General features: G+C 61.3%; 1 protein-coding gene across 10 annotated transcripts in view; it reads right to left on the minus strand.

Moving 5' to 3' along the window:
- Window positions 1–374: 374 nt before the first annotated feature.
- KDM6B (lysine demethylase 6B) overlaps window positions 375–25,460 on the minus strand; it is a 37,960-nt gene continuing 12,874 nt past the window's right edge. For 3 of the 10 annotated variants that reach the window (XM_075908093.2, XM_075908090.2, XM_075908092.2), the window contains 20 exons: window positions 22,673–22,764; window positions 19,518–19,650; window positions 18,949–19,075; window positions 18,611–18,709; window positions 18,163–18,391; window positions 17,063–17,155; window positions 16,731–16,898; window positions 16,448–16,597; window positions 15,742–16,035; window positions 12,814–14,513; window positions 12,083–12,209; window positions 11,379–11,484; window positions 10,810–11,015; window positions 9,513–9,574; window positions 9,075–9,146; window positions 8,776–8,924; window positions 7,430–7,544; window positions 7,048–7,235; window positions 6,162–6,303; window positions 2,709–5,823 (listed from right to left, as the gene is read on the minus strand). In XM_075908093.2, coding sequence (XP_075764208.2) covers window positions 5,466–5,823; window positions 6,162–6,303; window positions 7,048–7,235; window positions 7,430–7,544; window positions 8,776–8,924; window positions 9,075–9,146; window positions 9,513–9,574; window positions 10,810–11,015; window positions 11,379–11,484; window positions 12,083–12,209; window positions 12,814–14,513; window positions 15,742–16,035; window positions 16,448–16,597; window positions 16,731–16,898; window positions 17,063–17,155; window positions 18,163–18,391; window positions 18,611–18,709; window positions 18,949–19,070 — 4,380 coding nt within the window. In that variant the 5' untranslated portion in view covers window positions 19,071–19,075; window positions 19,518–19,650; window positions 22,673–22,764 and the 3' untranslated portion in view covers window positions 2,709–5,465. Of the gene's footprint in view, window positions 2,246–2,681; window positions 5,824–6,161; window positions 6,304–7,047; window positions 7,236–7,429; window positions 7,545–8,775; window positions 8,925–9,074; window positions 9,147–9,512; window positions 9,575–10,809; window positions 11,016–11,378; window positions 11,485–12,082; window positions 12,210–12,813; window positions 14,514–15,741; window positions 16,036–16,447; window positions 16,598–16,730; window positions 16,899–17,062; window positions 17,156–18,162; window positions 18,392–18,610; window positions 18,710–18,948; window positions 19,076–19,517; window positions 19,651–22,672; window positions 22,765–25,460 lie in introns of those variants that run through there. The other 7 variants (XM_075908096.2, XM_075908091.2, XM_075908094.2 and 4 more) reach the window with 5 other exon arrangements.

Below are 25,460 nucleotides of genomic sequence, written 5' to 3' on the forward strand. Positions count from 1 at the left end.
TGCCCACCACAGGCCACTGGGTCTGTCCCAGCTCCCTCTGCATCAAGCCCATGACTCAGGTTTGGCCAAGTGTTTGATTTGAAGCCACCAGATGATGAATCACCTCTCACCCCCATCACAACCCGGATCAGTCCAAGGGCTTATCACCTGGGACTTGGTGTGCCAATAATGAAACCTGCCATCGCTTCCCTGTCTCTTATGGCAGTGGTGCGCAACCTTTTTTCAACCATGACCCCCACGGCGGGGCCTGGCTGTCGTCAGCCACATGGCGCAGTGACCCCCCAGGAAGACATCCATGACCCCCTTTGGGGGCGTGACCCACGGGTTGCGCACCACTGTCTTACGGAACAAAAAGCAAGGAGGCCTTTTCTGTATCTCTGTGAGTTAATTTAATCTTTTTTACATTTACAAAATAACATTTTTTTCCTTTGTCGCCTTACAGTACAGTATAATCCAGGAGGACCCAGACTTCCGCTTGTTTCGTTTCAGTGTGTTGGTGAATTGGAAAAAGTGCAGGTGAGATGCTGTGATAGGACGGGGAGGGGGTATTTTCTACAAAGGTTGAGGGAAAGGGAGAAGATTCCTCAAAAGGAAATGAAGTCCCGATCGCACAGTGAGCCGTGGAATTCAGCACCATGAAAAGAGGTGAAAGACCAACAAAAAGACCCCATCTTACAATGCCGAGAATGGGCCAAGACTGACAATGAAAACCCAAAAAAACAAAACCAATGAAAAAATTCCGGCGAGAAACAGACAAATACGATTAAAAAATAACAAACATTAAAAAAAAACAACCCCCAAATGCTAAAATCAACCCCCAAGAGCGACCAATAAATAGAAAAATCATTATAAAAATGACATATAAATAAAAAAAAGAAAACAACAACAGAGGACAATTTACAAATTGCAAAATTCTGAGGCCTGGAGGTAAAAAAAAAAAATTAAAAAGCACCTGACATGTTTCTGGTTTAAAAACAAGGGAGAAGTGGAAAGGCGAAGCCTGGCAGGCGGAGGGGAGGGGGAGTTAAGGCAGATATCTGTCCTGCTGTCCTGGCTCAGCTTCTGTGGATGACCTGAGAGGAAGTGTAAAACACAGCCTTGATCGTGCAAAACGCTTAACCCAGGGGAAAGCAGCTCCCGGAGGCAGGGTTCCCGCAAAGCCCTGCACATGGGGCTGGAATCTGAGCACGGTTCCTCGCTCCCCCTTTGCACCATCGTTTGCACAATCGCAGGCACAAGCCGGCGGGAATTGGCTCCTTCACATGAGTTCAGAAGAAAAATGAGCCAGGAATACATTGAATCAAAAGACCCCCAAAACCAAACCAGCCAGGATTGAAGAAAGCAAAGAATAGCAAGAATCAAACCACACACGCGCACACAAACCGCCCGCCCCGCGACAATATATATATAAACCAATGTACAATCTCCCACCGCCACAAACGCACACAGAGGAAACAAAGGGAAATTCCTGTGTAAAAAACCCGTATTTTTGTTGGTTTTTTGTTTGTTTTTTTGCTTAATTTGCTGACAAGAAAAATGTAAAAAGACGACAAAAAAATAACCCCAATCCCTGTTTCCCACTGCTGCCTGTTTCTCCCACTCCCTCCCTCCCACCCCGCTTCTGCAAAACAAAAGAGTTAATGCTCTGTCGCCAAAGAGAGATTGTGGCTGAGCTCCAGAGTCCGCGTTTTCCTGCATACGGCCGATCTCCTGTCCCTGGTTGAAGGCCAGCTGCGGCACGTGTGCGCCAGGGAATCACCCGGAGGGATCTGCCAGCCCCACTGAGCTGCTCAGAATCCATGGTTCTCCGTTTCCCATCTCATGGATGTTGACTTTTTTGTGGTTTGTATTATTTTCCAAAAAAAATAAAAAATAAAAAAATAAAATAAAATTAAAGTTTCCCTGTCCCCCCCCAGGTCATTTTCAAGAATAAATTAAAAAGTTCATTTGAGTTTCTGTATTCACAGGCTGCTTGCGGATTGGCTCCTTGGGTCGTACAGACGATTGGCTGCTTCTGGGGCCCTGCCCCCTCCCCCTTGTTTCAACAGCAAAGCTGATTGGGCCGGAGTGGTTCCGGTGTAAACAAGAGCTTGTCTGCAATTGGCCACTGGGACGGGCGGTGCCAAGATGTCCCCTTCTTCCCCCAGCGGAGCAGGTGGGTGCAGGAGAAGGGGGAGCTTATTCCTGTCTCTGCCCAGGAACTGCCTGGGCCAGCACTGGCTCATCTGGAGCTGGGGGATCCAGCCTGTGGCAGAAGGAAAGAAAGGGTTAATGGAACCCAGGAATCCTGTGGGATGGAGCCAGACTTCTCATACCTTCCCTCTATGCTTACTCTGGAGGGAAATCTGCACCACTGCACACCTGCAGAATTTGTCCCTGTCCCCCTGCAAAAATACATTCTGCAGAAAGGTGCTGCAATATCCCTTTCACCACCAGGGGCTACTCCCTGCAACACAGCACAGCTAGCCAGGTCAGCATGCCCTCTGCTGAGCCCCCACCCCACAGCACCTCCTAGTGCCACCCCCAAGCTGCACTGTGGGGCCAACCCTGCCTGCCACACAAGACCACCCCCTGCTCAGCCCCCACCTCACTTCCTGCCCTACAGCGCCCCCTAGCACCAGCCCTGGGGCCAGCCCTGCCTGTCAGGGAAAAGCGACTCCTGCTGAGCCCCCGCCTCTCACCAGGGTGAAGTTGTCGTAGATCTGCATCAGCTCCTCCGTCTTGTACTGCTCCAGTACGACCACGCCGTGCAGGGCGACGCTGCGCTGGCGGGCGCAGTCCTCACAGTGCACCAGGTACGTATTCTTGCTGCCGTTCTCGCTCGTCACAAACAGGATATTGAACACCTCCACCTGCAGGGGCAGGACAGGCAGGCATGAGCTCCCCCTACTGGCTGCACCGCCCCTGATGGACGGGGGAGGGGAGAGGCGTGGCACTAGGCATCCATCCTAAGGGAAACTGGGGGCAGGGTAGAGCAAAAAAATGGCATCCAGGTGTCCTGGCTCCCTGCGCCGCCCACCTCTGCTCCTGAGCTGTGCCCACAAAAGCTCATGATTCCATCTCCATGTTTTGTTAGTCTTTAAAGTGCTACCAGACTATTTGTTGTTTTTTACATTTCTCCCAGAGCCAGGGAGAGAACTCAGGAGTTCTGTCTGCCCAACCCTCCCAACTTTTGCTGCGTTAATGATTGTGCTAGATCCAGTCCACTAATCCCCGTCTCTCCAGAGTGCAGCGCCCCCACCTCCCAGACCTCAGCACAGGAGCCAGGGCCCAGGCTGGGTGGATCAGGATCACCGCAGTGATTGGGGTGTCAAGGAAAGAAGCATCAGGCACAGCATCAGGGGAGAAAGTTTTATTTATTCTTGTTGGAAAGGTGCTTTCACAGCCACCGCGGTTACAGCCACAGACCGAGGCCTCGCTCCCCTCCCAGAGCCGGGGAGAGAATCCAGGAGCCCTGGCTCCCAGTCCTTCCCCCTTCTGCTCTGTCCCATCAGCCCCCACTTGCCCTCCCACAGCCAGAGAAGAGAACCCAGGAGTCCTGGCTCCCAGCCTGCTGCTTTATCAGACATGAGACTGGGGTCGCACAGCGACAGCCCAGACGTTTCGCACATCGGTCCATTATTCGCCTGGATCAGGTCTTCGGAGCCCGAGTTTCTCCCTTGATGCTGAGGCTTGGCTGCCGCAAATGTCACCTGTCCTGGAGGGTCTCTCTGTGGTTCGCAGCAGGATGAGCCAAGTCACATAAGCCAGGCTACAAGTCAAGGGCCAGCCACTGCCTCTTCTCACCAATACAGTGGAGTGGCCAATGTGCCCACAGTGCTTGTTAGGTTGCTTTAAGACCATTTCCTTCTCTGGGCACTGAGCCCCAGATCCTCTTGGCTCTCTTGGGTGATGCCTCTTCACTAGCTTCCAGTTCTTCTGTGCTATGGTTAGTGGCTCCTCCATTTCCTCCCTGCACAGCCGAGGGGCTAATCCATTTTTGGCATGTGTTGCCAAACTGCTAACCTGTGCACACGGCAGCTTGCAGACCAGCTAACCCACTTTTGCCATGTGCTGCCAAATCACTAACCAATGTGCACAGTGGTTTGTTGAATGGCATGTGCCATGTGAAGCCAAATTGCTAACTTGTCTTCTCCCTGTATAGTGGAGCAGCTAATCCATTTCTGCTGTGCCTAGCCAAACCACTAACCCATCTGCAGCGCGATTTCCAGAGAGGATAATCCATTTCTGCCATGTTTTGCTGAGTCGTTAACTGTTCCCCATTCTGTGAGTCACTGATCCATTTAAACCCCATTTAGCCAGATCAGTAATCACTAGGTAATCTGCCAGAGCCCTGTAGCCAAGTCACCAATCCATTTACGCCACATGAATTCGCTGCTCCATCCACGATGCGTATAGATGCTTCGCTAATCCATGTTTGTCCCGTTTAGCCGAAGGACTAATCCGTTTTCGTCCATTTAGCTACACTGCTAATCCCACCATTTTGATGAGTTGCTGATCTCTCTGTCTGGTTTAGCGCAGTCTCTAATTCACATGTGCCTGCTTTAGCCAAATAGCTAGTCAGTCAAGGCTGTATTTCTTCAAGTCTCTAATCTGTCTGTGCTGTTAGGCTGAGCTGTTATCCATTTACACCACTCTTAGTGCAGCTGCGAATTCTTTTACACCTTATCTAGCCAAATATAATCCGTTTTCTCCCGTCAGATGAGCGACTAATCTCTAGTCCATCTTTTCCCCCTTAACACAAGTTGCTAAACCATTTTCTCCTCATTTCCAGAGACCACTAATTCATCTTCTTCCCATTTCACCGACACACTAATACTCTTTTCACCATCTTTAGCTAAGTCGTTGGTCCAGTTTTGCCCCATTTTTTCAAGTCCCTCTCTTCATGCCATTCGTTCATTTACACCACGATGTCTTCTCATCCAGTTGAACTGATGCTCTGTCTTCTCCTAAGATTTTGATCCGTCTCTTCCATTTTCAAAGGTGACCAGTTTCCAGCCACTTGTCCAGTGTCCAAAAATTGCAAGCTGACCTTTTTTCTCTTTTAAACAAACCGCGTTTCATACTCACTGTTGCTGGCTTTTAGCCTGTTACGGACCCATCTCTTAGTGCGGTCGAGGGAGAAGCCACAACGAAATCCCAAACTGGATGTGGGACAGGAGGGATTTGACAGAGTAAAGCAAATCTCATGCACAGAGTTCAAAGTGGGACGCTGCCTCTCCCTACTGCCCAGAAAGGTGTTTTTTATTAACCGTGTCTTTTATTAACCATGAGCCCTGTCCAAACGGAATCCAAGTGGGGAGACTGTGAAGCAAAGATTCAGTTGGGTCTAAGCTGCAGCCACCTCTGGGGGAGGCGCAGCCAGACGGCAACTCTGTGCAACAGTTCAGGGACGGAGGATCCTGTCTCTGACTGAAGCTGCAGGTTGACGTTTTAGAAGCGGCAGGGACACCTTTGGGTACAAGTCAGGCCGGGTCACCAGCCCCTGAGGCCGGGGTTGGCTGTCTCAGCCAAAGAATGGGAAATGCAGCAGCACAACAGCCCCGAGGGCCCTGTTGAGGCTTCAGGGACAGCCCCAACACGGAGCTCCTACCCCACCACAGGGCAGCAGCTCCGGCCTGAGAAGGATCAGGGCTGTTGCGGGGGCTAGCATGGCTGTAGCTAGCAGCTGCAGTGCCCAGAGCCCCAACACTCACATCACACTCGTTACAGTAGTACGCCGGCTCGTCCTTCACCCGGCCCTGGTAGGCGATCTTCTTCCCTGAACGCACCAGGCTTGCCCGCAGCACCTGGCAGTGCTTGATGGACTGCATGAGGCAGTACCTGGAGGGAGAGACACAGGAAGTGAGCGAATGGGGCAAAGGAGGGAGAGACAGGGACAAGCACTCAGAGCAGGAGGATCCACAATAGTAGACGCTGCCTGGGACTGCAGAGAGCCCGAGCCTATTGCTCTGAGCAGGGGGAGGGAGGGGAAGCTGCTTGGTGCATCTCAATGGGGTGGTAACTCCCACTTCTATTGCTAGGGAAGCCTGGCCAACCCCACTAGCTGTCTAGTGTGGCCGGAGTGGGAGGGTGCCGCTGGCTTGAGATGTCCTGGCTGGAGGGTGGCAGACCACAGGACAGGGTCAGGGCCGGGGGTGGAGTCTTGGGGTGACACTCACTTGATCATCTTGTAGAGGTCGGGGTCACTGATCTTCACCGTCCGGGCGACGTTCCATGAGACGTGGATCATGGGCACGATGGACTTTACGTTCTTCACTTCGTTCCACTCGTAGCGCTCTAGGGCTAGCTGGTACTGATAGGCTGCAGAAAGTGGGGAGAGTGAAACAGTGGCAGGCAACCCTCCACCCCCAACACAGACACGGCCCTGGAAGGGACAGTCCCTGTGCCCCATTCCCTGCTCCCTAGCACCCTCTGGAGCCAGCAGTATCCATTCCTGCCACGTGGTGGCACCAAGCACAGAGAAAAAGTTTCTGGAAGGGAGCACTTGGGGTGGCAAAATGTGCTGGGGTCCTGCTGAGGGTCCTGGCCTGGGTGGGGAGGGGGGGCTCCAGCCTCCCTACCCCACAGCCACTCCACGGGAACCTCAGCCCCCTCTGCCGCCCTCATTCCCAGGCCCCATGGCCATCAATGTCTTAACCATTGAGGGATCAGATGTCCCATCCCCCTGCCTGGCTCCCCATGCCACAGCCCCCTTGGCTCCCCATGCCCTCAGCTCTCCCTCCTGGCTTCCCACGCCCTTGGCTCCCCATGTCCCAGCCTCCCCCAGGGCTGCCTCCCCCCGGCTCCTCAGGCCCCAGCACCCCAACCCCCCCCCCCATGGCTCCTCATGCCCCAGTGCCCCCGCCTGCCTCTCCGCTTCCTGACTCTGTGTCCTTACCCCCCCAGCTTCCCAGTCCCTCAAACCCTGGCTCCCTGTGCCGCAGCCCCCGGTTCTCCCGACTGTGATTCCCTGCACCCCAGCCCCTGGCTCCTCATGCCTCAGCCCCTCGACTCCCTGTGTCTCAGCCCCTGGTCCCCACATCCCAGCCCTCTGGCTCTCCACACCTGTGAGCGGCCCAACGTTCCAAGCAATGTTGTTGCACCAGCCTGTGGCCTGCACCCAGTGCACGGTGCCTGCGTTGATCCACACAAGGTCCCCAGGGCGCTGGATGAAGCGGTACACGGGAATGTTGGACTTGTACAGGTCCTCCAGGATGGGCCACCAGGAGCCTGTCAGGTAGTCCACGCCATGCCTGCCAGGGGCGGGGCAAGGTGAGACACAGAGGTGCAGGAGCCTCCAGTACAGTCCCATAGCCCCACTCCCATGGTTCTGTCCCCGCCCCTGACCTGTGTAGAAGATGGTGATGGTCTCCCAGTAATGTCCCGCCCACATGGCACCAGCTCCACCCCCACAACCCTGGCCCCACCCCACGGCCCCGTTCCTGACCTGTCACAGAAGGCGCTGATGGTCTCCCAGTAATGCTCGTGCACTGCAAACCATTCGCAGTCACCCGGCCCAATGTTGATGTTCACGGAGCAAAAGTTGTTGTTCTCCTGGTGACCTGCAGGGAGGAGGGGGGACACCAGGGATGTTAACGTGTAGCCATGTAAGGATATGTCTACACTGCCACCCTAGTTCGAACTAGGGTGGCTAATGTAGGCAACCGGAGTTGCAAATGAAGCCCGGGATTTAAATATCCCGGGCTTCATTTGCATCTTGCCGGGCGCCGCCATTTTTAAATCCCCCTTAGTGCGGACTCCATGCTCGCGGCTACACGCGGCACGGAGTAGGTAGTTCGAATTAGGCTCTCTAATTCGAACTACCGGTACACCTTGTTCCACGAGGAGTAACAGTAGTTCGAATTAGAGAGCCTAATTCAAACTACCTACTCCGTGCTGCGTGTAGCCGCGGGCATGGAGTCCGCACTAAGGGGGATTTAAAAATGGCGGCGCCCGACATATGCAAATGAAGCCCGGGATATTTAAATCCCGGGCTTCATTTGCAACTCCGGTTGCCTACATTAGCCACCCTAGTTCGAACTAGGGTGGCAGTGTAGACATACCCTCAGTGATTAACCAATAAGCCTGGGCTTATCAGTTAATCAAAACAACTATCTGCAACCCCCTCCCCTCTTGCTGCCTCTGTAATAGAGGCAGCAGCGCGGGGGGCAGGTGGGAGCTGGAACATGCGGGAAAACAGCTTTCAAGCTGGCTCCCCATGTGTATCAGCTCCTGCAGGAGGCTGCTGCCTCTCCATCAGAGGCAGCTTCAGGGGAGGAGATGGGAGCCAGTGCTTGGGGGGAACCAGCTTAAAGGCTCCCCACAAGCACTGGTTCACAAAGCCGCCTGTCCCTTCACCCTGTGCTGCTGCATCCAGCACTGGGGGCTGAGGGGAGGAGGCAGGTGGGATGCTGGAGCAGCCTCTGTCCGCAGGGAGCTCGGGCCCCTGTGCTGCTGCCTGTGTATCAGAGGCAGTAGTGCGGGGTGGCAGGCGGGAGCTGGTTTTTAAACTGGCTTTCCTCGAGGATTGGTTCCCGCCTGTCACCCCCCACTATTGCCTCTGATACAGAGGCAGCAGCATGGGGTGGCAGGGGACTCCCCAGGAGTGGGGCTGGAGTGTATTGGCTGCTGGCCCTGCCCCCAGGGGGTATTTTAGTGACTGTGTAACCACAAAGATGTATTGTGGTTACACAATTACTAAAATACATGAAATCGAGCATCCCAAGGCGACACGCAACACAAGGGAGTGTCCTGCAGGGCACCTTGAAGCAACTCCCCAGCCCCTGCGCTCACCTGGCGTCCGGCTGCCCGGCACCTTCATGTACAGCTGCACAGTGTTCATGCCCAGGATGGTGTGTCCCACATGGCTCAGCATGTTGCCTGTCGACGTGACCCGCATGAAGGCCGGGAGTTTCAGCAGCTCCTGCAGCTGTGGCTTCCACCTGGCAGGGGAGGGGGAGTGTCAGAGATTGTTTCTGTCCGCACCCCACCCCCCGCCAAGTGTCCCCCAGCCCAGCACTCCTCCCATCCTAGGAGGCTGGGCAGGCACATGGGGGTCGGACCCCCCACCTGGTCGGATCCCTGCCCCTCACCGCTTGGCGTCGGATAGGTCAATGTTGGTCCCGAATTTGATGATCTGATGGGATTTCTGGTCCGCACTGCTGCTGGTGAAAGGGGGATGGTCAATGGGGGTCCCCTGGCTCTCCCCTCCCTTTCTCTCTGCTCCCCATCAGCTCAGGGATTGACCCCCATGTTTCTCCCCCGCGAGTGTGGAGATGCCTCCCATGGGGTGAGATCAGGATTGGCCCCGAATAATCACGTCCCCCACCACTTCCCTGAAGTGCCCTGAGCCTGGGGTCAGGCCCCCTCCACACCTAGCAAATGCTGAGTCACACTCCCCAGAGCCTCTTCCAGCCATGGGACTGCAGCTCCCTGTCAATACTGGAGTTACAGCCCCCATGACTGGCCTGCCTCCTTTCCTAAAGGATAAAGCTGCAGGCAGGGAGAGGACCCCAATGCTCCCTTCGTACCTGGGGGGTGTCTCCGTAGTGCTGTCGGGTTCATCACCCTCTTCGTCACTCTCCTTGTCCTCCTGCCCCAGAGAGAGCATGTCAGACCAGGACCCCCCACAGCCCCCACTGTAAGGGCAAACTGGGGCCCCTTCCTCCATCAGCACAAACGGGGCCCCCCTACGTGGCACCTGGCATCGCCTGGACATGGGGTGTCTCCCACAGGATACGGCTCCCCCCAGGCACATCCAGAGGGTGCACCCCCCCCCCAATTCGGCCCCTGCAGACATGTCCCGGAGCAGCACCGCCCTCCCCCACTCCTCGTAGCTGTCCACAAGAGCCCTCTCCCTAAACACCTCTCACTGGGGCGGACACACCTATGAAAGGCTACACAGGGCTGGGGAGAGAAAGCTGTGGGGGGGGCCTCTCCCCCCCCAGCATAGCCTCATCCCCGGCCCCTCCCCAGAGCCTGCCCACCCAGCCAGAGCCCTCCCAACCCCAACCCCTACCCCAGCCATAACCCCCATGAACTCCAAACTCCTTGGCCCCACCCAAAGCTGCACCCCCAGCTGGAGCCCTCGTTCTCCCAATGCACCCTAACCCCCTGCCCCAGCTCTGAGCTCCTCTGGCACCCCAAACCCCTTGGCCCCATCCCTGCCACACATCTCTACCCCATAGTTGCACATAACAAAATTCATTCTGCCTGTGCCTGGGAAAAATTGAAGGGAACATCACCCTCCTGCCCCCATCTTCTGCGCCTACGCTCTTCGCCTCCTGCACCCCACCCTCCGCCCCATGTGCCCCACCCTGCACCTCCTGCAATCTAAGCACTGCCCCCCCACATCCTGCACCCTGCGCCCAGCCTCCCGCACCCTCCACCTCCTGCACTGTGCCCCTCCCCATGTGCTCCACCCTGCATCCCATGCCCTATACCCATGCCCTGCCTCCTGCATCTCGCAAGTCCCACCTCCTGCATCCCACCTTGAGAGCCTCCCCCCACACTCCCACCCCTGCACCCCATGCCACACACTGTCTGCTGCACCGTGCCCCCCACCTCCAGTGCTCCACCCTGCACCCCCGCCCCGTGCTCCACCCTCCTCCCCTGCACTCCCCCGTGCTCCACCCCTACACCCCCACCCCATGCTTCACCCTCCACCTCTGCACCCCCCCGTGCTCCACCCTCCACCTCTGCACCCTGCGCCCCCGCCCCGTGCTCCACCTCTGCACCCTGCGCCCCCACTTCCTGTGCTCCACCCTCCACCTCTGCACCCCCACCCTCTGCCTCCTCCACCTCCTGCACCCTGCTCCCCGCACCGACCTGCAGCGACTCCTGGAAGGAGGAGGCCTGGTACTGCGCGTACTTGGCGATGGTGGTGTGGGAGCGGCTGCTCTCGCAGGGCCAGACCTGGCGGGTGCCTGACAGGTCCCAGTTCTCATCCGAGGGCTGCTGCACCTGGGTGCGCACTTCTACCGCATGCTCCCCACTTGCCTCCACCAGCGTCTTGGTGCTGAACAGGCCCAGGTCTGGGGAGGGGGGGGACATGGCTGTGGGAGAGAGACACGGGCCGGGACCCCAGATCCCCCCATCCGTATCGGCCATGGGGAGAGAGACGGGCCGGGACCCCCGATCTCCCCCATTCTGCATCAGCCATGGGGAGAGAGACGGGCCAGGACCCCCGATCTCCCCCATTCTGCATCAGCCATGGGGAGACACACATGGACCAGAACCCCTGATCCTCCCCATCCATATCGGTTCCAGGGAGAGAGATACGGGCCAGGACCCCTGAATGCTCCATTGGCAGAGACAACGGCGTTTGGACTCCTGCTCCCCACAAAAAGCCCTGAGCCACAGTCTCAGAGCCCCCACCATGCCCCCCAGGCACTCACTGAGGCGCAGGGAGCCAGCCAGCCCCCGGATGACGGTGATGGGGTTCTTGGGGTCAGTGCAGAACTGCAGCAGGACGGGCGAGAAGGCGTCACGTTTGCTTTCCAGCTGCCGGAGGCAGGTAAAGTGAGAACAGCCCAGGTCTGGTATCCCCTGTCCATCCCCAACCCCTCCGGCATCCCCGTCCCCCCCCCAGCCCCTCCGGCATCCCCGTCGGCCCCCCTACCCCTCCGGCATCCCCGTCCCCGCCTCAGCCCCTCCGGCATCCCCGTCGGCCCCCCTACCCCTCCGGCATCCCCGTCCCCCCCTCAGCCCCTCCGGCATCCCCGTCGGCCCCCCTACCCCTCCGGCATCCCCGCCCCCCTCAGCCCCTCCGGCATCCCCGTCGGCCCCCCTACCCCTCCGGCATCCCCGTCCCCCCCTCAGCCCCTCTGGCATCCCCGTCGGCCCCCCTACCCCTCCGGCATCCCCGTCCCCCCCTCAGCCCCTCCGGCATCCCCGTCCCCCCCCAGCCCCTCTGGCATCCCCGTCGGCCCCCCAACCCCTCCGGCATCCCCGTCCACCCCCTAGCCCCTCCGGCATCCCCGTCGGCCCCTCTCCAGCTAACCCCCGAGGTACTATCCCAGCCCCACCCCAAATCAGAGCCCTGAGCTGTGTGGCCTGGTGCCCTGCCCCTCCCCATGGGCCCTCTGGCGCTGCCACTCACGTAGATGCTGGGTGTGGGGGGGTTGAGTTTGTCCCGCGGCAGCTTCTCCTCCGAGTTGATGAGTGGCTTGACGGACTGGGCAGCCGACAGATATGATTCCTTGAACTTCCCCTTCACCTTGGCATGCCTGGGGGAACAAGGCAGCCTCATTGGAGCAGGGCATGTCTGGGGCTGAGAACTGGGGGTCCCAGCAAAGACGGGCTGTAGGGAGTCCTATTGGCCACCAGTGGTTCCCCTTCCCCATCTAAGCAGTCTACTTTGTTGGAGTGCAGGTCCCATCCCCCCACAGGTGTCCAGAAGGGGTAGGAAATCAGGGAGGGTGCTGTCCCAGTCCCCACTATTGTGAAACCCCCTTTTAGCCTGGCCTCTGAGCTGTCCCCCCAGATATAGCAGAGTGCTGGAGGTAGAATGGGGGACTAGCAGGGCGTACATGTGAGCATTACAGGGGGGCTGAAGTTCAGGAGTGCAGGCAGGAGGGCATGAGGACGAAATTGGGGGCTCTGACGAGGTGGATTTGGGTGACCAGGCTGGAAGAGTTGAGGTGCAAGAGGTTGATTTTGAGGGTGCCAGTGGGAGTACTGGTGGATGGGGGGGCACAGTCAGGGGGAACTGGGGGTGCTGGGGAGTGTGGGGGTGCCAATGGGGGGTGCACATACAGCGGGATTGGGGGTACCAGTGGGGGGACACGGGCTGCGCACACGGAGGAGCTGGCGGGATCAGGGGGCACTCACTTGCTGGCCCGCACCACCTCTGCGGCGCTGTGGTTGATGGTGAGCTCGGCCAGCGGCAGGCGCCGCTCCTCCACCTCGGAGGCGATGAAGGTCTCCTTGTCCCCGCTCTCCACCTTGATGAGCCGGATCTTGAGCTCCTTGGGGGGCCCCTCGGTGAGCGAGCGCAGCTTGAGCAGGTCAGCCGGGCACACACCGGCGGGACCGGCCCCCTCCTCCTTGCGGGCAGGCGGGCGGCGCTCAGGTGGCGGGACAGGCAGGGGCGGCTTGCTGGCTTTGCCCGCCTCACCCTGCGCCCCATTCTCCCGGGCCTGCAGGTCTGTGCGCTGCGGGTCCAGGTTGCCCAGCACCTGCCGGTTCTTCTCCTTGGTGGCTTTGCCCTCCCGCCGGTGTCGCCGCCCGTCCTTGGCCACCCGCCGGTGCCGCCGGTGCTCCTTCTCCCGCCGCCGGGGCGGCGTGGCTGGGGGAGTGGGGGGCCGGGGAGCTGGCGGGCTGGGTTCCCGCCCCGCCTGCTCCACCAGCGTCTCACAAGCCCGGCTGATCTCCTCCAGCACCTCCGACTCCGTCTTGGCGGCACGAGGCTCCGGCGAGGTACCCGCCGGCTCCTCACCCCGGGTGCCCCCAACCCAGGCCTGGCTTGAGGTAGAGAATGACAAGGGGGGCGGCTTAGCTGCAGCAGGGGGCTTGGCGCGGTAGGCATGTTTCTGCCCCTCCAACACGTTGGCCAGCGACCGCAGCAGGCTGGTTGGCGGGCACTTCCCGGATTCCTCACGCTTGCCAAAGGGGTAGAGCCGGGGGGGCTCTGGCTTGGGGAACTCGAATGGGGGGGCCGGTGGTGGCTTTGGTCTAGCCAGGGGTGGCGGGCTAGGGAGGAGTGGGGCAGGAGGGGGAGGGGGTGGGAAGCTGGGTGGGGGCCCGGCCTCCTCCTCCCGCCGGATGGACTCATCCAACATCTTCATGATATTGGCCAGCCCATCAGGCAGGATCTTGGAGAACTCAGGGGGCTCCTCAAACTGGTCCTCCAGGGGGGGGCCGGGGAAGTCAAAGAGGCGCCGGGCCGCCCCGGGAGGAGTCTCTGGGAGGGGAGCTGGCTCCGGAGGCAGCATCTTTGGGTAGGAGGCCCTGGGCGGTGGGGGTGGGGAACTCGGCTGGGGCCTGAAGCTTCCTGAGGTATTCGGGGGGCCAGGAGAAGCCTTGGGGCCCCCTTCCCCACCCTCTGGTGGCCGGGGCTCACGGGGGGGTGTCTCCAGCCAGAAGTCGGGGGGGGCTGGAGGCTCCTGCTTGGCGAAGGCGCAGTGGTAGGTGGGAGGGGGTGGAGAGGAGGCTGGGGCCGGCGGGGGGCTGGGCTGCTCCTGCCCCCGGGGCGCCCCAGGCCCCCCATAACCCTTACTCCCCTGGCTGCTGGTGGTGGAATCCTGGAAGCCCCCCCGGGGCCCAGCCGAGTCGCACCCGAACAGGATCTCATCCAGGGGGTCTCCCCCAGCCTCGGCTTTCCCCTCATCCTGGATGCCTGGGCCCTTCAGCCAAGGTAGGGGCGCTGGGGGAGGGCCAGGTGGCTCTGGGGGCCCCCTGCAGGCAGAGGAGGAGGGCGGGGGAGGGCAGGGCCGGCTGGGAGGAGGCTGGGGGGCAGGGCCAGAGGGCGGGTGCTCTGTGTTCTCAGGAGCCGGACTGGCCGGCGCCGGGGTTTGGTATCGGTCAGGCGCCTGCGAGAAGGAGCAGACAGATGATCAGGACACAGGCAGTGACGGAGCAACATCCTCACCCCTGCGACTCCAGTTAGCCCCCACCAGGCTAGAGCAACACCCCCTCCCTGGGCAATTGCAGCGCCCCCGCCCCCAGCCAGACCTTCCCAGGCTGGAGCAGCATCCCCGGGCCTGGGATGCCAGCCAGACCCCACCCCCAGGACCTGAGCCAGACTAGAGATGTGAGGGGATGTCTACACTAGCTCATTAATTCGAGCTAGGTAGGCAAATCAGGCAACCGGAGTTGCAAATGAAGCCCAGGATTAAAATACCCCCGGCTTTATTTGCGTGTTCCCATCCAGCCGTCATTTTTAAATCCCCCTTAGTCCGAACTAACTCGTGGAATGGGGAGTAACAGTTAATCCGAACTACGGACTGAGTTTGGATTAACTTTAAACTGCCGCGTGTAGCCGCGAGCAGTTAGTTCGGACTAAGGGGGATTTAAAAATGGCAGACGGACGGGAACATGCAAATAAAGCCTGGGATATTTTAATCCCGGGCTTCATTTGCAAGTTCAAGTGACTACATTAGTTCGAACTAGGGTGGTAGTGTAGACATACCCCAAGAGAGTAATCCATCAGTCAACTACTTGCATTCCCTCCCCTCCCCCTGCTGCCTCTATATGCTGGCTTAGAAGACAGTTTCCCCCAGCACTGTCTCCGCTTCCCCTCGCTGCCTCTATCAGAGGCAGCAGCAGGGAACAGGGGTACAGGACGGGGGCAGAGGAGGCTGCTCGGGCAGCAGCCCCTGTCTGTGGGGGGGTCCCAACTCCCTGATGGGATCCCCTGTGGACGGGGGCTGCTGCCAGGACCAAACCCCGCTCTGCTCTGCAATTTAAAAGGCAGCAGGAGCCGCGGGACAGGCTGCCTGACTCTTGCTGCCTTTTAAATTGCAGAGCCGCAGCGGGGTTTGGTCCTGGCGCGAGCTGGGACTGAGCCGGGCTGCCTGCCCCTGACGAGTAGTCAAGTCAAATTCCATCGACTACTCAGTTACTAAAATAACCTAATTTTAACATCCTTAAGCCAGACCCTCCCAGGCTGGAGCAGCACCCCTGTGCCTGGGACGCCAGCCAGACCTCCGCCCCCCAGGCCCTCATCCTGGGCCGGTGCAGCTCTCCCTACCCTGCACACCTGACCTGGCCCAGTGGTCCCTCCCAGTTGTCCCAAATAAGTCCCCCCATCCCACTCACCAAGCAGGAGCCCGGCTCTCCCCGCGGGGTCTTGCTGGTGGGGGGGCTGGCCGGGGGAGGCCGCGGGGCGTAAGGCACACAGGTGACGCTGGCTGGTGAGGTGCTGGGGTCCGGCCGCCCCCGGGGAACTCGGCTGGCTCTAAGGTCACTTCCAGTGGGCCGGGCCTGGCAGCCATGGCTGTCTCCAGGGGGCCGGGGGCCGAGGTGCGTGGGGGGCAGGCGGTGGGAGGGCGGGTGCGAGCCATAGGCTGGAGTTGGGTATGGGAAGGGGTGGGCGACCGAATTCCTTGGCTCCTGTGGGAGGAAAAGAGACAGTCAGAGAGGCTATGTCTATACTACCACCCTAGTTCGAACTAGGGGGGTAATGTAGTCGTACGAACTTGCGAATGAAACCCAGGATTTGAATTTCCCAGGCTTCATTTGCATGTTGCCGGGCGCCGCCATTTTTAAATGTCCGCTAGTGCAGACTCCGTGCCCGCAGCTACACGCGGCATGAACTAGATAGTTCGGACTAGGCTTCCTATTCCGAACTACCGGTACACCTCGTTAGGGTGGTAGTGTAGACGTACCCAGAGAGACAGGGCTGGCTCTGCATGGGGCCCGGGGCCTGTCCCCTCAAGGGGGCGCCAGCTCCCAACTGGCCCCAGAGCAGGGACTGGCTGGCTTGGAGTGGGGCAGGACACTGGCGGCTCAGCGGAGTTGTTACCTGTCTCTCCGGGGCAGCCACGTTCTTGCGCTCAGGCCCCCACGTGTCGCCATGGAGGGGGTTCCACAGCCCGGGCTTCGGGAGCTGGTAGTGGGGGGTCCCAGGAGCACCAGGCCCTGGCGGGTGCTGTCCAGCCACATTCCCGCTCTGCTTGGGGAGGAGGAAAGGGGTGAGCCTGGGAAGTTCAAGGGAGACCCCCACTTTGGGGACTCACCCATCTGGCCTAGGACTCCTCCCTTTTATACCCCCATCCTGGCAGCCCCCTCCCCTGCCCCGCGGGTACCTGCTCGGGGCTGGCGCTCCTCCTCCTCTTCATGGGGCTCGACAGTTCCTCACTGTGCCCAGAGTGGGGCGGGTGAGGGGTGGGGGGGATGGGCAGCACCACAGGTGGTTCCAGGGGGGGCGCCGGCCGCTTCAGCTGGGGACTGCGCTTGGCTGAGAAATTCCGTTTCTGGGGGGAGGGGCAAGAGCAACAGTCTTGAGCCAACCTTGCCCCCCACAGGTTCCCCTCATCCACAAGGGCACCTCTGCACCAGTCCCCACCCCTGCAGCTTCCCCCCGCCCCAGGGATCCAGCCCCCACAGGGTGCTCCTGACCTCCGCGCCAGCCACTCACCTCCAGGTGCAGGAGATTCCACACCTGCTGCAGGGGCGGCAGGGCCTTGCTCCGGTGATGAGGCGAGCCAGGGTGGAAATTCCACAGCTGAGCCTGGAGGGGGCAGGGGGACACGTGGGGTAGCGGGTGAGGAACCAGGGTGACGTTCCCAACAGATTGTATCCAGTACCCTGCTCCATCAACACCCGATCGGTCCAACAGGCCCACCTAGCCTAGGACCCCTCCATCAATCCAAAGAGCCCCCCCAACCCAGCACCCCCATCAGCACAGTGCCCCCCGACCCAGCACCCCCAACAGCACAGTGCCCCCCCAACCCAGCACCCCCATCAGCACAGTGCCCCCCAACCCGGCACCCCCAACAGCACAGTGCCCCCCCGACCCAGCACCCCCATCAGCACAGTGCCCCCCAACCCAGCACCCCCATCAGCACAGTGCCCCCCAACCCGGCACCCCCAACAGCACAGTGCCCCCCCAACCCAGCACCCCCATCAGCGCAGTGCCCCCCCGACCCAGCACCCCCATCAGCACAGTGCCCCCCGACCCAGCACCCCGATCAGCGCAGTGCCCCCCCAACCCAGCACTCCCATCAGCACAGTGCCCCCCGACCCAGCACCCCCATCAGCACAGTGCCCCCCCGACCCAGCACCCCCATCAGCACAGTGCCCCCCGACCCAGCCCCGATCAGCGCAGTGCCCCCCGACCCAGCACCCCCATCAGCGCAGTGCCCCCCCGACCCAGCACCCCATCAGCACAGTGGCCCCCCGACCCAGCACCCCCATCAGCACAGTGCCCCCCGACCCAGCATCCCGATCAGCGCAGTGCCCCCCGACCCAGCACCCCCATCAGCGCAGTGCCCCCCCGACCCAGCACCCCATCAGCACAGTGGCCCCCCGACCCAGCACCCCCATCAGCGCAGTGCCCCCCCGACCCAGCACCCCGATCAGCACAGTGCCCCCCCGACCCAGCACCCCATCAGCACAGTGCCCCCCCGACCCAGCACCCCCATCAGCGCAGTGCCCCCCCCCCGACCCAGCACCCCGATCAGCACAGTGCCCCCCCAACCCAGCACCCCGATCAGCACAGTGGCCCCCCAATCCCACCTGCTGCAGGCGCCCAATGCGGGCGCTGATCTCGTTGTAGCACCCATAGTCCCGCTGGTAGCGGGCCGCGTTCTGGTAGCAGCGTACAGCCTCCTCCAGGTCCTGCTCCGATTCGTAGATCTGCCCCAGCTGCTCCCATAACGGTGGCTGCACTGGGTCCCGCAGCAGCGCCTGCACGCAGCCATGGATGGCCTCCAGCTTCCCATGCAGGGGCCGCGGGGCAGAGCTCCTGCAGGGCGACAGGGACCGCGTCAGCTGCTGCTTGCCCAGGGCAGAGCCCGGCCACCTGGGAGCCAGGACTCCTGGGTTCTCATCAGCACTGCAGGGGAGGGGAGGAGGGCTGGGGAGTGGAGGGGGTGGTGCGCACAGGACTCCTGGGTTTTCCCCCCAGCTCTGGGATGGACTTACCCCTACTGAGCGTCTAGAGATGCTGAGCAGCAACACTTACCCAGAGGGGAAATAGGGTTTGTTGGGGTGCCCGATACTAGTGCCATGGGGTGATGGGAGGTGCGGGGGCAGCTGGGACTGTCCGATGCTGGCTGAACACCTGGGGGACAAGCAGGGAGAGACCGTTAAAGGCTGAGCTGTGTTTTGGGGAATGGGGCCCAGGGCCTGCTCCTCTAGGGCAGGGACTGGCTGGCTCAGAGAGCATTTGCTGGGTCTGAGCCCCACGCTTTGCTGCAGTGTCCCCTCCACTCCTGTGGGCAGTACCCGGGGGAGGGGGCGAGGGGAGGCTGGCATCTGGGACGAGCCCCCCCCAACCTGTTCTGTGTCCCGAGGACTCACCTGCTTCCTGGCAGCCATGGGCGGGAGTGGCAGCTGTTCCAGGCCCCGCCGCAGCTCAGGCTGCTAAGAGCGAAGGGATCCCGTCCAGCCCGGCCCCCCAGCTGTTCCACCGTGCGATGCATCCAGCCTGCCACACACACGGGGGTTACATGTTGCCCCCACCCCCCACTCCGCCATCCTCCCACCACCCACAGATGGGGAGTGGGGGGTTACACAGTGCCCCTGCCCTCCCTATCCTCCCGCCACCCACAGACAAGGAGTGAGGGGTTACACGGTGCCCATGCCCCTCGTAGCCACCTACCACTCACAGACAAGAGGTGTAATTACAGGGTGCCCCCAGCCTGCTGTAGCCTCCCACCACCCACAGACAGGGGACAGGGGGCTTACACAGAGCTTCCCTGCCCCCACACCCTCCACTCCCCCTCCCTCTCCCTGCCCCGCCCCTCCCACCTTCCTCACATCCCCTCCTCCTTGCCCTCCCTGCCCCCATTCCTCCCCTCCAGCCCCTGCCCCCCCCACACCCTTCCCTGTCCCTTCACTGGAGCCCCCCATCCTGGACCAGACCTCACCACTTCTGCTGCGTTGGATGCCTCTGTCCCCCCCTCTGCCCCCCCCGGGGTGCGAGTGACGGGCAGCCCCTGCGGCTCCTCCTGCCTGAGACTCCCCCGACGCCGTGGGGAGCCCCTACAGCCTCATACAGCGCTGTGGGGAAAGAGGGGTCAGCACGGAGGGGGGGGGGCGCAAGGGGGAGAGGTAGGGGGTACCACCTCAGAGAGGAGGAAGAGGGGTTCAGAGGCTCCTGGGGGGAAAGGGGAAGGAGATTAGAAGCACCTGGGGGGGAGAAGGAGGGGTTAAAGGCATCTCGGGCGGAGGAGAGGGAAGTTGGAAACACTTCAAGGGCAGTGGGAGGGGGGTTAGAGGCCCCTCGGGGAAGGGGGCAGAAATGGCCTCGGAGGTTACAGTCACCAAGGGCAGGTGCATACTGAGGGGTGGGGTGGAGAGGGCCTCCTGGAGTGAACTCCCCTCTACAGACCCTTTGGGGAATTCCTCCCCACCCTGATCACCCCAACTCCTCTGCCATTTACAGAGCTGGGAGTTCAAGGGCTTGGTCCCCACTGCTGCTCTCGAGGCCACAATGGGGTCCAGGCCAGTGTGGAGATGATGAAGGGGCGGGAGAATCCAGGTGGGATTAAGCGGAGAGATGGGTTCAAGGCATGAGGGATTAATGGGGGTAAGTGGGTCCAGGCCAGGCTGAGGTTAACGTGTATGGGAGAGGGGGAGGAACTAGGCCAGGCCAGGGCTAATTAGGAGAGGGGTGGGAAGGACCTAGGCCAGGCCAGGGTTAATATAGGGAAGGGACGGAGACAGGGCAGGAGGGGTTAATGAGGAGAAAGGGACGGAGCCAGGGCAGGAGGGGGTTAATGAGGGGAAGGGACAGAGACAGGGCAGGAGGGGTTAATGAGGAGAAGGGGACGGAGCCAGGGCAGGAGGGGTTAATGAGGGGAAGGAGAAGGAGCCAGGGCAGGAGGGGTTAATAAGGAGAAGGGGACGGACCCAGGGCAGGAGGGGTTAATGAGGAGAAGGGGACAGAGCCAGGGCAGGAGGAGTTAATGAGGGGAAGGAGAAGGAGCCAGGGCAGGAGGGGTTAATGAGGAGAAGGGGACGGAGCCAGGGCAGGAGGGGTTAATGAGGGGAAGGAGAAGGAGCCAGGGCAGGAGGGGTTAATGAGGAGAAGGGGACGGAGCCAGGGCAGGAGGGGTTAATGAGGGGAAGGAGAAGGAGCCAGGGCAGGAGGGGTTAATGAGGAGAAGGGGACGGAGCCAGGGAAGGAGCGGTTAATGAGGGGAAGGAGAAGGAGCCAGGGCAGGAGCGGTTATTGAGGAGAAGGGGACGGAGCCAGGGCAGGAAGGGTTAATGAGGGAAGAGGACGGAGCCAGAGCAGGAGGGGTTAATGAGGGGAAGGGGACGAAGCCAGGGCAGGCGGGGTTAATGAGGAGAAGGGGACAGAGCCAGGGCAGGAGGGGTTAATGAGGGGAAGGGACAGAGACAGGGCAGGAGGGGTTAATGAGGGGAAGGGGACGGAGCCAGGGCAGGAGGCGTTAATGAGGGGAAGGCGACGGAGCCAGGGCAGGAGGGGTTAATGAGGGGAAGGAGAAGGAGCAAGGCAGGAGGGGTTAATGAGGAGAAGGGGACGGAGCCAGGGCAGGAGGGGTTAATGAGGAGAAGGGGACGGAGCCAGGGCAGGAGGGGTTAATGAGGAGAAGGGGACGGAGCCAGGGCAGGCGGGGGTTAATGAGGGGATGGGGACGGAGCCAGGGCAGGAGGGGTTAATGAGGAGAAGGGGATGGAGCCAGGACAGGAGGGGTTAATGAGGGGAAGGAGAAGGAGCCAGGGCAGAAGGGGTTAATGAGGAGAAGGGGACGGAGCCAGGGCAGGCGGGGTTAAAGAGGAGAAGAGGACGGAGCCAGGGCAGGAGGGGGTTAATGAGGAGAAGGGGACGGAGCCAGGGCAGAAGGGGGTTAATGAGGGGAAGGCGACGGAGCCAGGGCAGGAGGGGGTTAATGAGGAGAAGGGGACGGAGCCAGGGCAGGAGGGGTTAATGAGGGGAAGGCGACGGAGCCAGGCAGGAGGGGGTTAATGAGGGGAAGGGGACGGAGCCAGGGCAGGAGGGGTTAATGAGGGGAAGGCGACGGAGCCAGGCAGGAGGGGTTAATGAGGGAAAGGGGACGGAGCCAGGGCAGGAGGGGTTAATGAGGGGAAGGGGACGGAGCCAGGGCAGGAGGGGTTAATGAGGGGAAGGCGACGGAGCCAGGGCAGGAGGGGTTAATGAGGGGAAGGCGACGGAGCCAGGCAGGAGGGGTTGATGAGGGGAAGGGGACGGAGCCAGGGCAGGAGGGGTTAATGAGGGGAAGGGGACGGAGCCAGGGCAGGAGGGGTTAATGAGGAGAAGGGGACGGAGCCAGGGCAGGAGGGGCTAATGAGGGGAAGGGGACGGAGCCAGGGCAGGAGGGGTTAATGAAGGGAAGGGGACGGAGCCAGGGCAGGAGAGGGTTAATGAGGGGAAGGGGACGGAGCCGGGGCAGGAGGGGTTAATGAGGAGAAGGGGACGGAGCCAGGGCAGGAGGGGTTAATGAGGGGAAGGGGACGGAGCCAGGGCAGGAGGGGTTAATGAGGGGAAGGGGACGGAGCCAGGGCAGGAGGGGTTAATGAGGGGAAGGGACAGAGACAGGGCAGGAGGGTTTAATGAGGGGAGCCAGGGCAGGAGGGGTTAATGAGGGGAAGGGGACGGAGCCGGGGCAGGAGGGGTTAATGAGGGGAAGGGGACGGAGCCAGGGCAGGAGGGGTTAATGAGGGGAAGGGGACGGAGCCAGGGCAGGAGGGTTTAATGAGGAGAAGGGGACGGAGCCAGGGCAGGAGGGGTTAATGAGGGGAAGGCGACGGAGCCAGGGCAGGAGGGGTTAATGAGGGGAAGGCTACGGAACCAGGGCAGGAGGGGTTAATGAGGGGAAGGCGGAGCCAGGCAGGAGGGGTTAATGAGGGGAAGGGGGGGGAGGGGGCAGAACCAGGGGCTGGGGCCAGGCAAGGGGAGGTAATGGCTGGGGAGGGCAGCCCAATTCAAACACTATGTGTGTGGGGGGCAGTTTTGCTGCTGGCTCTGCCCCAAGGAGCGGGGCAAACCCCTCCCACCCTGCTGCTCCCCCTGCCCCACACGTCAAGGCCCCACCTATTACGCGACGCTCTCCAGGAATCCAGCCAATCACACGTTGCCCCTCATCTGGCTGCTAATCATCCTTCCCATCTGTCCTCTAAGGCAGCCTGGAAGAGACCAACAGGGAAACCAGCCGGTCACAGGGGCAGGACGGGACAGGGGAGCGCCAATGAGAATCGGGGGAGGAGCTAGACACAAGCAGCGAACTGACTGCTCTTAGAAAATGGGGGGTAGGGCTTCAGGGGGGCAAAGAAGGAAGAACAGCAGGAGGGGCTGCAAGTCGGGAGTGAGGGGCACCGGCAGGGTTGGGGGAGCCCAGTGCCAGGCTGCCAGGGGCTGTGGGTCGGGAGTGAGGGGCACCGGCAGGGTTGGGGGAGCCCAGTGCCAGGCTGCCAGGGGCTGTGGGTCGGGAGTGAGGGGCACCAGCAGGGTTGGGGGAGCCCAGGGCTGGGCTGGCAGGGGCTGTGGGTCAGGAGTGAGGGGCACCGGCAGGGTTGGGGGATCCCAGCGCCAGGCGCTGTGGGTCGGGAGTGAGGGGCATCGGCAGGGTTGGGGGAGCCCAGGGCTGGGCTGGCAGGGGCTGTGGGTCAGGAGTGAGGGGCACCGGCAGGGTTGGGGGATCCCAGCGCCAGGCTGCCAGGGGCTGTGGGTCGGGAGTGAGGGTCACCGGCAGGGTTGGGGGAGCCCAGCGCCAGGCTGCCAGGGGCTGTGGGTCGGGAGTGAGGGTCACCGGCAGGGTTGGGGGATCCCAGCGCTGGGCTGGCAGGGGCTGTGGGTCGGGAGTGAGGGGCACCGGCAGGGTTGGGGGATCCCAGCGCCAGGCTGCCAGGGGCTGTGGGTCGGGAGTGAGGGGCACCGGCAGGGTTGGGGGAGCCCAGCGCCAGGCTGCCAGGGGCTGTGGGTCGGGAGTGAGGGGCACCGGCAGGGTTGGGGGAGCCCAGTGCCAGGCTGCCAGGGGCTGTGGGTCGGGAGTGAGGGGCACCGGCAGGGTTGGGGGAGCCCAGCGCTGGGCTGCCAGGGACTGTGGGTCGGCAGTGAGGGGCACCGGCAGGGTTGGGGGAGCCCAGCGCCAGGCTGGCAGGGGCTGTGGGTTGGGAGTGAAGGGAAACAGATGTCAGAGGGAGCCCCATGCTGCTAAGGGGCCCATATATCAGGTTCCCCCCCCCCCCACAGTGCAGCAGGTGTGGGCGTTGGAGGCGGGGGGGGGGGGGGGGAGGTGAAGTGTCAGCCACTGGCTCTGTCCCTCCCTGGCCTCCATGACTCATCCCAGCTGTTTCACACCAGACGGATGCCAGCCAGACTACACCCCCACCTCTCCGCCCCCAGCCCCATGGCCCCCTGTCTGGTGGCTGGGCCATTCGCCGGGGAAGGGGTGGGTGGTGGTTGAGGATGACAGACGTGGCATATGCTGTAACCTAAGAACAGCCCCCAGGGCAGGCAATGGAGCACACTGATGGGGGCTTACCCTGCCCTGGAACCCAGCGGGCCCTGAGGCGGGGAGGTGACACACGGGGCTGGGGGCGGGGGTGATGTGTGAACACAGGCAATTGGCCAGCTGCCGGAGCCAGCGGTAAAGGCTGCAGCTAAATGTGGCTGCAGCCAAGGGGCTAAGTTTGGGAGCGTGTGGGGACTGGCATGGCAGGCAGGAGGAGGGACAGATGCTTGTGCCAGTGTGCGGAGGGGGTTCCCAAGGGAGATCCTGGCGGGACGGCTGGCAAGGCATTGTACAGCACACGCCAGCTGTCTCCAACACGCCAACTGTATGTAGATATAGCTTGCGCCAGTGGCACATGGACCTGCCTGTCACGTGTGGGCATGCTAACAACACACCGTATGCACCAGGGACACACCAACACATGTGGTGTGCCCAGGGCCAAGAACATGTAGGCATGCCAATGACACATGAGCTGGGGCTCCTCCATATATTCCAAGTCCCCAGACCCGTGTTCCCATGCCCTGCACATTTTTGCTTTCACGCACGCCATCTCCTTGTGCACAGCTGCATACTTGTGCTCTGCATGTTTACACACGTGATCTTGCCTTTCCAGCCATGCACAGGGGCTCTGCATGTTCACACACACCTTCCCCTCCCCCTACAGTCCCCCTCCCGTGCTGTGGGAATTTCAGAGCTGGCCCATGACGTGTGTGCGAGCAGAGGAAGCGTGCGGAGGATTGTGCGGCATGGAGGGTGCTGAGTCGCCTTGTGTCACACGCTCCCCTCACCCCCGCGGCCGTTTATTCACATACCATCTCGCCAGGCCACAGGCCCGCCAAGATTTGCTCGCTGCAAGCAACCCACACGCGCTTCCAGAGTTGGGGGGTGAATGGGGGAGCCAAAAGGGCACGAGGGAGTGGGGGACCTCACAGAATAGCACTTCCTGTGCTGACAGCTGGGCACACACACACCAGCAGGGGGCAGCATTGCATGGACACACACACACACACACACACACTCCAGCGTTGTGTGGATAGACACATACAGAGACACCCGTAGGGGGCAGAGGTGCAGACACACACACACAACATCACGCACTGGTACAGACACACACACAAGACACCAGCAGGGGCAGTGGTGCAGACATACACATACCAGCAGGGGGCAGCACTGCAGGAACACACACACACACACACACACACACACACCAGTCTTGTGCAGATACAGAAACACAGACACACCAGCATGGGGCAGCAGTACTCACACACCTCCAGCAGGGGGCAGCACTGTATGGACATACACACACACACTCCAGCGTTGTGCAGATACAGACACACACAGAGACACTAGCAGGGGGCAGAGGTTTAG

This window comes from Pelodiscus sinensis, chromosome 22, assembly GCF_052426305.1.
Source record: "Pelodiscus sinensis isolate ZL-2025 chromosome 22, ASM5242630v1, whole genome shotgun sequence".
Taxonomy (NCBI): Eukaryota; Metazoa; Chordata; order Testudines; family Trionychidae; genus Pelodiscus; species Pelodiscus sinensis.